A 16960-nucleotide genomic window follows, 5' to 3' on the forward strand; every position below is an offset into this window, starting at 1 on the left:
GCAGTTATTCAGTAATTTATTAATTTTAAGAGTATAAATAAGAGGGAGAGACCCCATGAGACACTAGAGATATCAGAGACATCAGAGACAACACACTGAGATCAGGATCTTCATCTTCAGTTCAGCTGAAATCTGACCATGAAGGTAAGTTTGTAACTTTATGCATTTGAAAATGTCACTGCACGCAATTGGATAACACTACGACCAATCACAACAATTCACGGGGTGACGTATCCAGAGCTCCATACGCTTAGTTACCAGTGGAGCTAATTCAATTGGTTCATTCGTTGCCAGTGTCCTGTTTTATGCTGTGGTGTGCTGGGGAGGCAGCATTAAGAAGAGAGACGCTGGGCGACTGAACAGGCAATACCACACAAAGGGGGAGGGCAGAAATGGACTTTTCAGCATGAGCCTGTCTCTCTCAGCCCCTCCCACCATTATATAACCTTGTCTGCTGTACACCTGACTGTCTTTAAGGCTAAATTAGCCCTCCTACACAATCTGGACTGTGGTCATAACATCTACATCTTATAACTTATTCCCTGTTATATATTGTTCTTAATGTGTATTATTTCTTTTCTATCAAACAGTTCTAATTCTATTATTTTTACTTTCTTGTCTTTTCATAGTCATAGTTAATATTTAATAATAAGCTATTGCACTGATCAATCCCTACACTGTTCTCTTTTGCACTACCACCGATGCACACGGTCTACCTTAGCACCTTCAACTCTTTACATTTCTGTGAGTGATTTTTATAATTCTTTACATTTCTGTGAGTGATGTTTATGTATGTGAGATATATGTGTGTATGTGTTTGTTGTGTTATGGTTGTCTAAGTTACTGGATGCCTAAAATTTCCCTTGGGATGAATAAATTATGTATTTATCTATCTATCTATCTATCTATCTACAGTGGGGGAAATAAGTATTTGACCCCTTGCTGATTTTGCAGGTTTGCCCACTTACAAAGAATGCAAAAATCTACAATTTTAATCATATGTACATTCTAACAGTGAAAGACAGAATCCCAAAGAAAATTCCAGAAAATCACATCATATGAATTTATTAAAATTGATAACCATCTGATGAGGAAAAACAAGTATTTGACCCCCTGGACAAACAGCATGTTAATATTTTGTACAAAAGCCATTATTGGCCAGCACAGATGTCAAACGGTTTTTATAGTTGGTGACAAGGTTTGTGCACATTTCGGCAGGGATGTTGGCCCACTCCTCCCTGCAGACAGCCTCCAAATCATTCAGGTTCCGAGGTTGTCACCTGGCAACTCGAATTTTAAGCTCCCTCCAAAGATTTTCAATCGGATTCAGGTCTGGAGACTGGCTAGGCCACTCCAGAACCTTGATGTGCTTCTTCTTCAGCCACTCTTTTGTTGCTTTGGCGGTATGCTTAGGGTCGTTGTCGTGCTGAAACACCCATCCTCGACCCATCTTCAGCTCTCTCACTGAGGGAAGGAGATGTCGGTCCAGAATTCCACGATACATGGCCCCGTCCATCCTCCCCTCAATACGATGGAGTTGTCCCGTCCCCTTGGCTGAAAAGCACCCCCAAAGCATGATGTTGCCACCACCATGCTTGACGGTGGGGATGGTGTTCTTTGGGTTGTACTCGGTGTTCTTTGCCCTCCTAACACGACGAGTTGAGTTGAGGCCAAAAAGTTCTATTTTGGTCTCATCTGACCACATCACCTTCTTCCAGGCCTCTTCTGAGTCGTCCAGGTGGTGAATGGCGAACTTCATGCGGGCCTGTACATGTTTCTTCTTGAGCAGGGGGACCTTGCGTGCGCTGCAGGATTTCAATCCATGACGGCGTAGTGTGTTACCAACCGTATCTTTTGTAACTGTGGTCCCAGCTGCCTTCAGTTGATTCATCAGTTCCCCCCTTGTGGTTTTGGGATGATTCCTCACCGTTCGCATGATCAGGGACACCCCACGAGGCAAGATCTTGTGTGGAGGCCCAGACCGAGGAGGTTGGCGGTGGTGTGGTGCTTCTTCCATTTCCTGATAACTGCACCGACAGTTGATCTTTTCTCTCCAAGTTGCTTTCCGATTCTCTTGTAGCCCATCCCAGCCTTGTGCAGATCAACAATCTTGTCCCTGATGTCCGTAGAAAGCTCTTTGGTCTTGCCCATGGTGGGGATGTTGGATGCTGGTTGTTTGGGTGTTGACAGGTGTCTTTTATACAGGTAACGAGGTGAGGCAGGTGTATTTGATGTAGATAATTGGTTCGGATTGGGGCTGTGTCTTAAAGAAAGACTAACTGGCTTGTAGGAGCCAGAATACTTGCTGTTTGTCCAGGGGGTCAAATACTTGTTTTTCCTCATCAGATGGTTATCAATTTTAATAAATTCATATGATGTGATTTTCTGGAATTTTCTTTGGGATTCTGTCTTTCACTGTTAGAATGTACATATGATTAAAATTGTAGATTTTTGCATTCTTTGTAAGTGGGCAAACCTGCAAAATCAGCAAGGGGTCAAATACTTATTTCCCCCACTGTATCTATCTATCTATCTATCTATCTATCTATCTATCTCGCCTCTGGCCCACCTATATCAGATACAACGATGTGATTGGTGCAGCTCAGCATAGTTAATGTGCATCATTACTCAATGCCAGAGTGACTCGCTGAGCAAATTCAAATTGTGCTCTCGTGAGAATTCTGGATTTCCAGGGTAATTGTTAATCAGTAGTTTCAGTATGTTAACAGCTTCAGCACAAGCACATTTTAATCATTTGTGGCCCCAGAATTTGGACGGGGAAAGCAAAAGTCTTCATCTTGCTTTACTGAGTATTCTAGCTCTGCATGAGAGAGATACCAATGCAGGGGGAGAACCCAGTGGAAAACCCCACAGTGGCTCAATCCCAAAGTGAGCCCTGAGGACTAAGGACTAAAGACTCACAGACTTAATTGATCTCAGGTGCTAAGTGAGTGAGTGAGTGAGGCCACATGGGCTCAGATAGGTATAAATGGGATTGGGAAAGCACTTGACGAGATCGCATGTTACTTTGGCAACGTTTAATAACAAAGATGTTGCTGACAATTGCTGGTTTGGGAATTACGTCTGTGAGTCTGTGAATCCAGACTTTGGGATTGGGCCATAGAGTACGATGTCAGCACAGTTTTTTTTCAAATCAGCACCAACCAAAATGAGAATGAGTTGATGACAGCAGAGTCTCCCTGATCCTGCTGCAGAGGCCAAAGTCAGAAATTAGTTCTTGATCAAACTAAATGAAAACATCTGTTCTGTTCCAGCTGGTCTCAGTCGTCCTCCTCCTGCTGGCCCCTCTGTTGACCAGCTGCCAGCAGCTCGTTCTGCCGGTGGACTGCAGTGACATTTATAATAATGATAACAGCCGACCCAGTGGAGTGTACACCATCTATCCCATCGGACCCACGTCTGCTGTCCAGGTACACTTCATCCTCTCTGGGACGCAGGCTGAACTTCAGATGATAATAATGTGAAGAGTTACAAGTTCTGACTGATGCTTCTGATAAAACAGATTAGGGCTGGATTAAGAATTAATTGATTTCCCCAATCAAATCGATCTTTATTCACATGTTCCAACAATCGATTTATGAAATCCTGAGGTTCATCTTTTAAGAGGCTCTGTCCATAATAGATCCGTCTGTATCATATGAAACTAGAAGACCATTGGCACCAACTATGTCATGCTAGCTTGTTGGGATGGGGTCAGCTCAGTAGCTAGGTAAGGACTACTAGCCAGTCAGAAGCAGAGTATGAGGGTGACACACATACACACACTCACACACCCCCTTCCCCCCCCCACACACACACACATACACACAAAGACACACACCACCCCCCCATATACACATACAGACACACACACACACCGCCCCGCACACAGACACACATACACACACACACACACACACACACACACACACACACACACACACACACACACACCCCCACACATTCCTGAGCAGTCTGTTTACTGGAAGTTACATCATCATGGAGAGATGTGATTGGCTGCAGATATTAACCCTGCGGAGCTAGACTCTCAGCACAGTGGGGGCAGAGCTTTATCACGGCCCCCCTGTTACCGTATCAGTTAAAAATAAAATAAATAAATAATACAATTCTAAAATAGCTATGAATCCATTTTGTAATGTGTCACTTGTTGAGCCAAGTTAGCATATGTCCAATAAAACACAAAGAAAAGCCACATTGTCAGACAAATTTGTATTTAAGAACAAAGAAAACAGCTTTCCAGTCAAGTTAAAATGTTTCAGCTCCAAAGATGCTGAACAGGCCAATAGTTACCGTTAATAAATGAATATAGGCTGTGTTGTCTCCTATGTGTTAATTCTGGTTGGCGGGTGAAGTAGTAGAACAGTTTTAGTTAAAGGAGCACATTAACTAATTGACCCTTTGCACGTGATGTCACACTCTACTCCCGCAAATTATGAACGCCATGACGGACGGCAGAAGAGCTATTCTGTAGACGGACGGTGAGTCAAACGAGTATGTGTTCGTGTTCTCACATACACAATCTGCAGAGTAATCCTCACCAACACAAGCATGTGTATGTATGGCCTTTCTGTTTTAAATGACTGATAAATAATAATAATATTAATAATAATAATAATAATAATAATAATAATAATAATAATAATAATAATACAACTTCTTCACCCAGCTTGCTGCTGTGCTAACTAGCTTTTCCTGCTAACAGGTCACACATAACTATAATCGGTTATTCACTGACCTAGCTACATATCCCAAAAAGAAAGCCGTTCCCTTGATCATTTAACTTAACACACATACAAAAAATATTGGTTAAATTAAAGATGACATGGTATGGAAACTAGCTTCAACAAGGCCAAACAACCAAATTAAATGCGGGTCTGTAGAGCTCCGACCTACCCCAGTTAGCCGACCAGCTAGCTGCCGCCAGAAGCCTGGCTGAATACACTCACCGGAGGGCAGCTAACAGCTACTACCGTCAGTGGAGATTTGCTTAGCTGCTTCTTACAGTGCAGATGCTCTATTGCTTGCTCCTGCTTCTGCTTGCATATTTCTGCTGATAATCTTGCTTTTCCTCTGAGAGAAACTATGAGCAGCGGCTCTTGGATACTTATAAATCACTGGACTATACATTTTTTGTAGACATAGTAGGCTATTGTCATATTTGAAAAATTTTCTGCGTGAGCGTAGACTACCAATAGCTCAAGCCTGTCCTAAAGTGACTGTAGCTAAAGCTAATTAGCAGCAAGATGCCACCCTTCTCCATAGAGGACTACTACAAACTCCTTCAGAAGATTGCAGTTCTGGAAACCAAAATTTACCGGTTAGAAGTAAACGTGGAAGTGAACGGATCAGGTGGAAATGACACCACTTTACCTGTGACCCAAAACAATGGACAAAAGCATGCTAACACACGGCTAACTAGCACCAGCAAGACCACAAAGAAACAGGAGAGCTGTGGAACGGATAATAAATCTACAAGTGGCAGTCCTCCCTGGAACTCTTTTGGTGCAAAGCCTAAGAGTAAATCATTTTCCTGGGAAATGAGAGGACGACTAACGGGCAGGACACAGCGCCCTGAGATTTGTGATACGACCGGCTGGCCTGCATTACCATCCAGGCAGAGCGCCTCTTCAACCCCTGTACTTAGTAGGACACAGTCGTGGACAGCTGCAAAAGGGAAAATCAGCAACAAAATGCCTCTCCAACAACTGAGTGTGCAGGTGAAGAACAGATTTGCTCCTCTGCTGCAGGACCCTGGACATGACCTGGATTACGTCTCATCGTCACACAGCAGGGTAAGGACTGAGAGCAATTCTAAAAGTAAAAAGCTACAGGGAAAGCTAATGAGTGGACCCCAAACTCTGATTGTGGGTGACTCTGCTGTGAAATATGATATAATGATATAAGCAGTAAAAACACCAAAATACTCTGTTTTCCCAAAGACATGGTGTCTGACTTGGCCCAAAGAATCCCAGATATCGTAGCAGCACACTCAACTGTGAAGAACATTATACTGCATATCGGGTCAAATGATGTTGTAAAGCAAAAGTCTGAAGTGCTGAATCGTGACTTTATGAATCTGCTGAATGCAGTCAGCTCCCTAAACGTAAAGGTGTTTGTCAGTGGCCCTATACCGCCAGTCAGAGGAGGAGCTGAGAGTTTCGGCAGACTGTTGGCACTGAACAAATGGCTATCAACTGCATGTACCAACAACCATTCTATGCAGTTCATTGACAATTTTAACATTTTCTGTGGCTGCAGACATCTTTTTAAAGCAGATGGACTATTCCTTAACAAGCCAGGAGTAAAGCTGTTCACCTCTAGCCTACTTTACTTTCTGCACCACACATCTGCTCCCTTGGCCAAGGACACGAGACAAGATGAACCAAAACAAGAGGAAGACACAACAAAGTGCGGCAGTGAGCCACCACAGCCCCCACCTGAGCAAAGATTTGACCATGGGAGACCAAAGACCGGAGATGAGAAATCTCAACCCTCCATCTCACCCGTCCAACACTCCTCAAACCCTTTTGACAACCACGAAAGCTTTGAGGACCTCTTTAAGGATACGTCGCTCTCCCCTCTTTCCCCTATCCCCATGTTGGAGTTCACTGACCAGATGAAGCAGCTGGTAAATGCTGGAACCAAGTATGCCCCCCTTCCTTCTCCCATCGTAAAACGCCAGGCACCTCTGCCCCCTCAAGGACGGCAGTTAACTCCTTCTCCCCAAACTGATAAGGATGCTTGTGTGCAAAATGCAGCAAGCATTAACTGATATGGGCCGGGTCCAGGCTGCATGCCTAGTAGCACTCATGACTCTTTCCAAGACAAGCCTGGGCCCTGCTTATTAGATTCTTCCACAATTTATGTTGTGATAGGTAATAGGAAAAGAATGGTGAATAAGCACGGAACTGCAAACTTTGCAAATTTAGCATCCATTCCTCGTCAGCCACAGTCTGTCCCAAAAAATGAAAACGCACTAACACTAGCCCTACTAAACGTTAGGTCTTTGGCAGGAAAATCATTTTTAATCAATGATTTTATTAGCAACCACAATCTTGATTTTATGATTCTCCGTGAACCATCACCTTATCGTGGTGGAGAGGTTTGTGTGTCTCTGTGAACCTGAGGGCTGTGTTGTCTGGAGCTTTGTGCTCCTGGTAGGGTCTCCCAAGGCAAAGTGGTCTCAGGTGAGGGGCCAGACAAAGAATGGTTCAAAAACCCCAATGAAAAAGCTAAGCAGAGATGGAGTGACCCTGCCCGGAGGAAGCCCGGGCCCCGTCTGGAGCCAGGCCCAGGACGGTGGGCTCGTCGGCGAAGCGCCTGATGGCGGGTTTGCCACGGAGCCCGGCCGGGCACAGCCCGAACAAGCTACGTGGCAACTCCCTCTCCATCCCATGGGCCCACCACCTGTGGGAGGAACCGTTGGGGTCGGGTGCAATGCCACATGGGTGGCAGTGAAGGTCAGGGGCCTCGACGGACCAGACCCGGGCGGCAGACGCTGGCTCTGGGGACGTGGGGCGTCACCTCTCTGTGGGGAAGGGGCCGGAACTGGTGCGGGAGGTGGGGCGCTACCGGTTAGATCTGGTGGGGCTTACCTCACGCACAGTCTCGGTTCTGGAACCGTACTCCTGGATAGGGGTTGGACTCTTTTCTTCTCCGGAGTGGCCCAGGGTGTGAGGCGCCGGGCGGGTGTGGGGATACTCACAAGCCCCGGCTGGCGCCCGCTGTGTTGGAGTTTACCCGGTGGACGAGAGGGTCGCCTCCCTACGCCTGCGGGTTGTGGGGGGGAAAACTCTGACTGTAGGAGTTCGGAGTATTCGGCCTTCTTGGAGACCTTGACTGGAGTCCTGCATGGGGCTCCAGTGGGGGACTCCATTGTTCTGCTGGGGGACTTCAACGCACACGTGGGCAATGATGGAGACACCTGGAGAGGCGTGATTGGGAGGAACGGCCTCCCTGATCTAAACCAGAGTGGTTGTTTGTTGTTGGACTTCTGTGCTAGTCATGGATTGTCTATAACGAACACCATGTTCGAACATAGGGATGCTCATAAGTGTACCTGGTACCAGAGCACCCTAGGCCGAAGGTCAATAATCGATTTCATAATCGTTTCATCTGATCTGAGGCCATATGTTTTGGACACTCGGGTGAAGAGAGGGGCAGAGCTGTCAACCGATCACCATCTGGTGGTGAGTTGGGTCAGGGGGTGAGGGAAGCCTCTGGACAGACCTGGTAAGCCCAAACGTGTAGTGCGGGTAAATTGGGAACATCTGGAGGAGGCCCCTGTCCAACAGATTTTCAACTCACACCTCCGGCGGAGCTTTTCGTGCATCCCTGTGGAGGCTGGGGGCATTGAACCCGAGTGGACAATGTTCAAAGTTTCCATTGCTGAAGCTGCGGCGAGGAGCTGTGGTCTTAGGGTCTTAGGTGCCTCAAGGGGCCACGAACTCCGTGGTGGACACCGATGGTCAGGGAAGCCGTCCGACTGAAGAAGGAGTCTTTCGGGATATGTTATCCCGGAGGACTCTGGAGGCAGTTGCAGGGTACCGAAGGGCCCAAAGGGCTGCAGCCTCGGCCGTGAAAGAGGCAAAGCAGCGGCGGGTGTGGGAGAAGTTTGGAGAAGACATGGAGGACTTTCGGTCGGCACCAAAGTGCTTCTGGAAAACTGTTCGCCACCTCACGAGGGGGAAGCGGGGAACCATCCAAGCTGTGTACACAGCTTGGAAGGTTCCCCGTAAGGATGGGACACTGTAGACCTCAACTGAGGAGGTAATAGGGCGGTGGAAGGAGCACTTTGACGAACTCCTGAATCCGACTAATACGCCCTCTATGTTAGAGGCAGAGCTGGAGGATAACTGGGGATTGTCGTCGATTTCCCAGGCGGAAGTCACTGATGTAGTCAAACAACTACACAGTGGCAAAGCCCCGGGATTGATGAGATCCGTCCAGAAATGCTCAAGGCTCTGGGTGTGGAGGGGCTGTCCTGGTTGACACGCCTTTTCAACATTGCGTGGAAGTCTGGGGACGGTGCCAAAGGAGTGGCAGACTGGGGTGGTGGTTCCCCTTTTTAAAAAGGGGGACCAGAGGGGTGTGCCAATTATAGGGGTATCACACTTCTCAGCCTCCCTGGTAAAGTCTACTCCAAGGTGCTGGAAAGGAGGGTTCGGCCGATAGTCGAACCTCGGGTTGAGGAGGAACAATGCGGATTCCGTCCTGGTCGTGGAACAACGGACCAGCTCTTCACTCGCAAGGATCCTGGAGGGAGCCTGGGAGTATGCCCAACCGGTCTACATGTGTTTTGTGGATTTGGAGAAGGCGTATGACCGGGTCCCCGGGAGATACTGTGGGAGGTGCTGCGGGAGTATGGGGTGAGGGGTCTCTTCTCAGGGCCATCCAATCTCTGTACAACCAAAGCGAGAGCTGTGTCCGGGTTCTCGGTAGTAAGTCGGACTCGTTTCAGGTGAGGGTTGGCCTCCGCCAGGGCTGCGCTTTGTCACCAATCTTGTTTGTAGTATTTATGGACAGGATATCGAGGCGTAGTCGGGGTGGGGAGGGGTTGCAGTTTGGTGGGCTGGGGATCTCATCGCTGCTCTTTGCAGATGATGTGGTCCTGATGGCATCATCGGCCTGCGACCTTCAGCACTCACTGGATCGGTTCGCAACTGAGTGTGAAGCGGTTGGGATGAGGATCAGCACCTCTAAATCTGAGGCCATGGTTCTCAGCAGGAAACCGATGGAATGCCTTCTCCAGGTAAGGAATGAGTCCTTACCCCAAGTGAAGGAGTTCAAGTACCTTGGGGTTGTGTTCGCGAGTGAGGGGACAATGGGCGGGAGATTGGTCGGAGAATCGGGCGCAGCGGGTGCGGTATTGCATTCAATCTATCGCACCGTTGTGACGAAAAGAGAGCTTAGCCAGAAGGCAAAGCTCTCGATCTACCGGTCAGTTTTCGTTCCTACCCTCACCTATGGTCATGAAGGCTGGGTCATGACCGAAAGAACGAGATCCAGGGTACAAGCGGCTGAAATGGGTTTCCTCAGGAGGGTGGCTGGCGTCTCCCTTAGAGATAGGGGTGAGAAGCTCAGTCATCCGTGAGGAGCTCGGAGTAGAGCCGCTGCTCCTTTGCGTCGAAAGGAGCCAGTTGAGGTGGTTCGGGCATCTGGTAAGGATGCCCCCTGGGCGCCTCCCTAGGGAGGTGTTCCAGGCACGTCCAGCTGGGAGGAGGCCTCGGGGAAGACCCAGGACTAGGTGGAGGGATTATATCTCCAACCTGGCCTGGGAACACCTCGGGATCCCCCAGTCGGAGCTGGTTAATGTTGCTCGGGAAAGGGAAGTTTGGGGTCCCCTGCTGGAGCTGCTCCCCCCGCGACCCGACACCGGATAAGCGGACGAAGATGGATGGAAGATGGATGGATGGAATCTTGATTTTATGGTTTTAACTGAAACCTGGTTGGACCATAATAACAGTGCTGCTGTTCTCATTGAGTCAGCCCCCCCTAACTTCAGTTTTATGAGTTAGAATAGAGTGAATAAGAAAGGAGGTGGAGTCGCCATTTTGTTTAATGTCTCATTCCAATGTACGCAAATATCTTACGGAAATTTTGCTTCTTTTGAATATGTGGCTCTTCAGCTAAGATCCTCCCCTCAAGCTCTACTTCTAAATATCTACAGGCCACCTAAATACTGTGCAAACTTCTTTGACGACTTTACTGAACTGCTGTCTATAATCTGTATTAAATTTGACCGTGTAATTATTGCTGGTGATTTTAACATTCATGTTGACAACCCCCAGGACCGAGGGACCAAAGAACTGTGTTGTGTTTTTGAGAGCTATGGACTGACTCAGCATGTTACACAGCCCACGCACAATAAGGGGCACACTCTGGACTTGATTATCTCAAAGGGTCTGAACATTTCCAAGGTTGTGGTGACTGATGCTGCTCTCTCTGATCATTCCTGTGTTTTCTTTAACGGCACTATCTCTCTGCCCAAAAGTGTTCAAACAAAGTTAATCAGAAAACGGTATATCACTGAAAACACCAGTGAATCATTCATTCAGGTTTTCTCCTCTACACCCGCCCTCACTGGGGCCTCAGTGACTGAGCTTGTAGATAATTTCAACTGTAAAATTACGAATGTTATTGATGCTATTGCTCCCACTAAGGTCAAAGCTGTCTCTGGTAAGAAAAGATCTCCATGGAGAAATTTTATAGTTGTGAGAACAAAAAAAAGAGAGTGTCGAAAAGCTGAACGCAGTTGGCGAAAATCTAATCTCCAGGTCCATTATAACACTTATAAAGAGAGACTTCGCATTTATAATCTGGAACTAAGAAATGCAAGGCAGTCCTTTTTCTCTGACATTATTGCCAGAAACAATAATAATTCACGTGCTTTGTTTGCTACTGTTGATAGATTAACAAACCCTCCAGTACCAATAGCATCTGAACTATTGTCTACCAAGGCTTACAATGACTTTGCCTCCTTCTTCACAGACAAAATTCATAAAATTAGACAAACAGTCAGTGCTTCCATATCAAGTACAGGATATGTGTTGTCACAGTGTGCACGCAAAACAAATTCCAACATGACACAATTTCATACGATCAACCTTAAAAACCTGGAGGACATTATACAACATCTGAAAACCTCCTCCTGTTGCCTTGATATTCTACCAACGGGTGTTTTCAAAAATGTTTCGAATTGTTTGGCTTCTGATCTTCTACAGATTGTAAACACATCTCTGCTCTCAGGTATCTTCCCACAGGCCCTGAAAACTGCAGTCATCAAGCCATTCCTAAAAAAGAACAATCTAGACACGACACTAATGAGCAACTATAGGCCAATATCAAACCTTCCATTTTTAAGTAAAATCATAGAAAAAGTGGTTTTTCAACAACTCAACCTTTTCTTATCACTAAACAACAGTTATCTTACCTTCCAGTCAGGTTTTCGACCACACCACAGCACTGAGACAGCTCTTGTTAAAGTCTTTAATGACATCCACTTAAACACAGAAAGTGGCAAAATTTCAGTCTTAGTATTACTTGATCTCAGTGCTGCATTTGATAAGGTAGACCATGACATATTGCTTGACCGATTGGAAAACTGGGTTGGTCTTTCTGCCTCAGTACTAAAGTGGTTTGAATCCTATTTAAAGAATAGGGACTACTTTGTGTCTATAGGTAATTATACATCTGAGCATACAAATATGACGTGCGGAGTTCCCCAAGGCTCAGTTCTGGGGCCTCTTCTGTTCAACATCTACATGCTTCCACTGGCTCAGATTATGGAAAACAACAAAATAAGTTACCATAATTATGCGGATGACACACAAATTTACATAACCTTATCGCCAGGGAACTATAGCCCAATACAACAATTAAATATGTGCATTGAACAGATTAATGATTGGATGTGCCAGAACTTTCTTAAATTAAATGAAGAAAAAACGGAGGTGGTTGTTTTTGGAGCAAAAGAGGAATGATTGAAAGTCAGCGCTCAGCTTCAAACGACAATGTTAAAAACAACAGACAAAGCCAGAAATTAAAAGCCATATTAACATAATTAAAAAATCAGCCTATTAGCACCTTAAAAATATATCAAGGGTTAAAGGCCTTATGTCTCAGCAGGATCTGGAAAAACTTGTCCATGCTTTTATCTTCAGTAGACTTGACTACTGTAACGGTGTCTTTACAGGTCTCCCTAAAAAATCAATCAGACAGCTGCAGCTGATTCTGAACGCTGCTGCTCGAGTCCTCACTAAAACCAAGAAAGTGGATCACATCACTCCAGTACTGAAGTCTCTACACTGGCTTCCAGTGCCTCAAAGAATTGATTTCAAAATACTACTTTACTTATAAATCACTAAACGGTTTAGGGCCAAAATACATTTCTGATCTGTTACTACATTATGACCCCCCCAGACCTCTCAGGTGGTCTGGGACAGGTCTACTACACTATGACCCCCCCAGACCTCTCAGGTGGTCTGGGACAGGTCTACTACACTATGACCCCCCCAGACCTCTCAGGTGGTCTGGGACAAGTCTACTACACTATGACCCCCCAGACCTCTCAGGTGGTCTGGGACAGGTCTACTACACTATGACCCACCCAGACCTCTCAGGTGGTCTGGGACAGGTCTACTTGTTGTCCCCAGAGTCAGAACTAAACAGGGGGAAGCAGCGTTCAGTTTTTATGCTCCACATATCTGGAACAAACTCCCAGAAACCTGTAGGTCCGCTGCAACTCTCAGTTCTTTTAAATCTAAGCTAAAGACCTATCTTTTTGATGTTGCTTTTCTTTAAATAATCTATTTTATTAACTTTAATTTCTTATACTGCACTGTAACTTTTATTCTTATACTGCACTATCAATTTTATTCTTGTCTTTTAATGTTTTTAATTTGTTTATTATTGTTTTTTAATTGTTTTCTAACTGCTCTTTAATGTTTTATTTAAGCACTTTGAATTGCCCTGTTGCTGAAATGTGCTATACAAATAAAGCTGCCTTGCCTTACCGCACTACTTGTTTTTTTGGGGGGGAATACACTTCAAGACATGACCTGTCCTCTGTAGGACATAGCCACACCACTGCTCCTCCGTGGATTGTTATTGAGATGATTATCACAGAAGCCTGTCTGAATACACTCACCGGACAGCAGCTAACAGCTAATGGCTAACGGCTATCAGGGCAAGCTAGCTACAGGCAGGATCGAGAGAGGGCCCAGGGTAGGTGAATTTAAACAATGTCTGAGTTGAAAACGCATCTTGTTGACAAATAAGGGCCCTGTTCATGTGGCACATACCCAGTTTACCACATAGTGTAATAAGATCGTGTAGACTGAAGTCGGCCAGACTCGGCGATTTAATGAGATCCGTGAAAACGGAGGAAGGAATAAGGTAAGGGTCGGTAAGGTTACTTCTCCAAATACCGCTCTTTGTGAGCACCTATATGCCCTACCTCGACCGATAACTGCACGACAATTTGTTCAATAGAAGAAGCCATAAAGAAGAAGATAGTATTATTATTATTATTATTATTATTATTATTATTATTATTATTATTACAGTTTATTTAGTGTTATTTATTTGAAACCGATGAAACTTTCCGCTCGTCTACTACACTGTTTAGCTTGTGCTTCCGGTGATTCTGCTGTCTGTCGTGGCGTGGTCATGTGTTTGCAAAGGGTGAATACCTGTGTGTGTGTGTGTGTGTGTGTGTGTGTTTGTGTGTGTGTGTAGGTGTACTGTGACATGGTCTCAGAAGGAGGACAGTGGACGGTGAGTATTTTAACTGAAGTCAACACTTCCTGTAGTTCCTTCACAATAAATCACATTCCAGTAAAAGCCTTGTTGTCTGGAAACATGAGCTGTCAGATATCTTGTGTGTTTAGCTAGTTAACCCTCCAACCCCACAGGTGTTCCAGAGGAGGCTGGACGGCACGGTGAACTTCTACAGGGGCTGGGATCAATACAAGACCGGCTTTGGTATCGCTGCTGGAGAGTACTGGCTCGGTGAGAAATGAAACCAAACTAACAGTCATGTCTTCATGAAACTGTTTCTAAATGTTTATGTTTGTTTTCAGGTCTCGAGTCTCTCTTCTACATGACTCAGAGGAAAAGGTACGAGCTGCTGGTCGACATGGAGGACTTTGAAGGAAATAAAGTGTTCGCTCGTTACTCCTCATTCTCCATCAACCCAGAGTCCTCCGGATACACACTGAATGTTTCTGGATTCACTGATGGAGGAGCAGGTGAGGTTTCCACATTAAGGACCAGAATTTCAGCCATGTGGAGTGTGACATTGGTTCATGATACATAATTGTCCCTAAACGACTAAACAAAGAGTTAAACGAGTTGCTGAGAAATCAAATCAATCCTCTGTTTACATTTCATGAATCACATGGTTTAATATTTTTATTTAATTCTGTTTTAATGAAGAAATTTAAGAGCAAATAAACATTGTCAATGATTTGAGTATCAGGTTTAGTGTTGGGTACCGTATCCTAAACTTTTTATGGTACAGACCGAATTACAGCAGTAAGACGGATGGCCGAATTCACGTTAAAAATTAAACGGTGCCAAATTTCTGTACCTGAAAGGGCATAAGCTCAACCTTGTTCATCCTCTGCATGTTGACAGAGAGCGGGGCTCAGCGCTGATACACACTTCTGCAGAGTTGAGGTTCAGACGGACGAAAATACGACTCTTTGTTCAAGTCACGGGGAGTCATGTCAATGCTGATAAAGTGGTTGTGAGTGCAGTTACACTTTTCAAAACTCCACGCAGCAATATGATATAATGGTGAGGGGAAACGGGTCGCGGTGCGGTTAATCTTCCTCTGAGACAGACAGGCAGAACAGGGTTCTCTATGCCCTGGTGACTGACTGACAGGCTGGAGGTTGTAAGGCAACTTTGTTTCTATACAGGTAGCACATTTCAGTAAAAAGGCTTTACATAAAACAATAAAAATAAATTTAAACCGTCATGAAAAATAAATATTAAAAAGGTTAAAATAGAATAAGAAATAGAATACAAAAAATAAAAGTTAGAGTGTAGTTAAGTAATGAATACATATTTGATTTATTAGGTTGTAGGGACGGGAGAGGGAGGGCTGTAAAATGTTTTTAATAAATAACAAAATGTTCGGATTAAATAGGATCAATAGGTTTGACATTATTTTTACATCTGAAATGTTTACTTTATTACGGATTGAGGGTAAGGGGGAAGTACAGAAAAAAGTGCTATAGCTGATTCAATCTGTAGATTTATTGTTTTAATTAAATATATATACCATAATAGCCATTAAACGTCACCAGTCCAGTGTTGTTAGTTCAATAGTTGTATTATTTAGTGATACTTACTGTAGGTAGAGAAGTACACTGTGGTATTTACTGGAGTAAATATACTCCAAAAAATATATATAATTGTTAGATGTATCATAATATTCTGATTATACACTTGTTGTGTTTCTGTAGGAGACTCCCTGAGTTATCACAACGGAGAGAAGTTCTCCACCTTCGACAAAGACCAGGACTCCTCTACTACTACTACTACTAACTGTGCCAAATTATACCTGGGGGCCTTCTGGTACAAAAGCTGTTACAATGCAAATCCAAACGGTGTTTATCGTTGGGGGGCTGACAGCACTATCTCTGGTGTGGGAGTGAGTTGGCACCAATGGAAAGGTATTAACTACTCCCTGAAGACCATCAGCATGAAGATCCGTCCTGTGCAGTAGTTCTCCAGGACCAACGTACAGCAGAATATCAGCTCATCTCTTCTGATTTCTTTCTCTTTCTCTCATTAAGCATTTAATCTCACAACAGGTCTTATTTTCCTGAAACTGGGCACCAGCACAAGAAAACCAACTGATGTCTGTAAATCTTGTTACCGTCTGTGATGGTTTAAATCAGTCGCAGCTCGCTGCAACGTGGAAGAAAAGTCAGATGTGTCACCAGTTGGGCGGCTGCAGCAGGAAAGTAGGGCCCATAATCTTTAAATGGAAACACATATATAGTCTGATCAGGTGTTAATCACTGCATGAACTGATAATATAAGTCTAAAAGATAGAAAGAAGTAAAGAAAATGAAAAGTATAAAAAGATCTTTGCAGTTCAGGACAGCCAGTTGATGTTTGGTGGAGGTTAGAAACTTAACTAATATTAATCTTGATCTGCTGTACGGTGACAATAAATAAGAAGCTGAGCATTAAGATGATCTGATGTCTTCACTTTGTCTTCTATGGATGATAATTTTATTCATAATTAAAATTGAAAGTCAAAAGAAAAAAATTACAAATATTATTTTACTACATTGGTGGGAATAATCAGCGCATAATTTAATTAAATATATATATATTGTATATATGTGCATTTATTATAATGACACTTAAAAAAGAAAGGAATTCAAAAAATGTTAAAAAGTCAAAATAATAATTAGAA

At 44.5% G+C, this 16960-nt stretch overlaps 1 protein-coding gene across 1 annotated transcript; it reads left to right on the plus strand.

Annotated features, from left to right (window-relative positions):
* The first annotated feature begins 103 nt into the window (after window positions 1–103).
* LOC114548622 (microfibril-associated glycoprotein 4) lies at window positions 104–16731 on the plus strand. The gene is made up of 6 exons (XM_028568609.1): window positions 104–144; window positions 3276–3431; window positions 14260–14298; window positions 14436–14532; window positions 14604–14771; window positions 15996–16731. Exons 1-6 carry the CDS (start codon window positions 139–141, stop codon window positions 16256–16258), a joined length of 729 nt encoding a protein of 242 aa, XP_028424410.1. The 5' UTR covers window positions 104–138; the 3' UTR covers window positions 16259–16731.
* Window positions 16732–16960: the final 229 nt, after the last annotated feature.

This window comes from Perca flavescens, chromosome 21, assembly GCF_004354835.1.
Source record: "Perca flavescens isolate YP-PL-M2 chromosome 21, PFLA_1.0, whole genome shotgun sequence".
Lineage (NCBI taxonomy): Eukaryota > Metazoa > Chordata > Actinopteri > Perciformes > Percidae > Perca > Perca flavescens.

Excerpts from the sequence above, each read along its gene's own strand:
- LOC114548622 (XM_028568609.1), top strand. Across the intron at positions 3,432-14,259 it reads GACCCACGTCTGCTGTCCAG|GTGTACTGTGACATGGTCTC; the intron begins GTACACTTCATC and ends GTGTGTGTGTAG. Across the intron at positions 14,299-14,435 it reads CAGAAGGAGGACAGTGGACG|GTGTTCCAGAGGAGGCTGGA; the intron begins GTGAGTATTTTA and ends CCAACCCCACAG.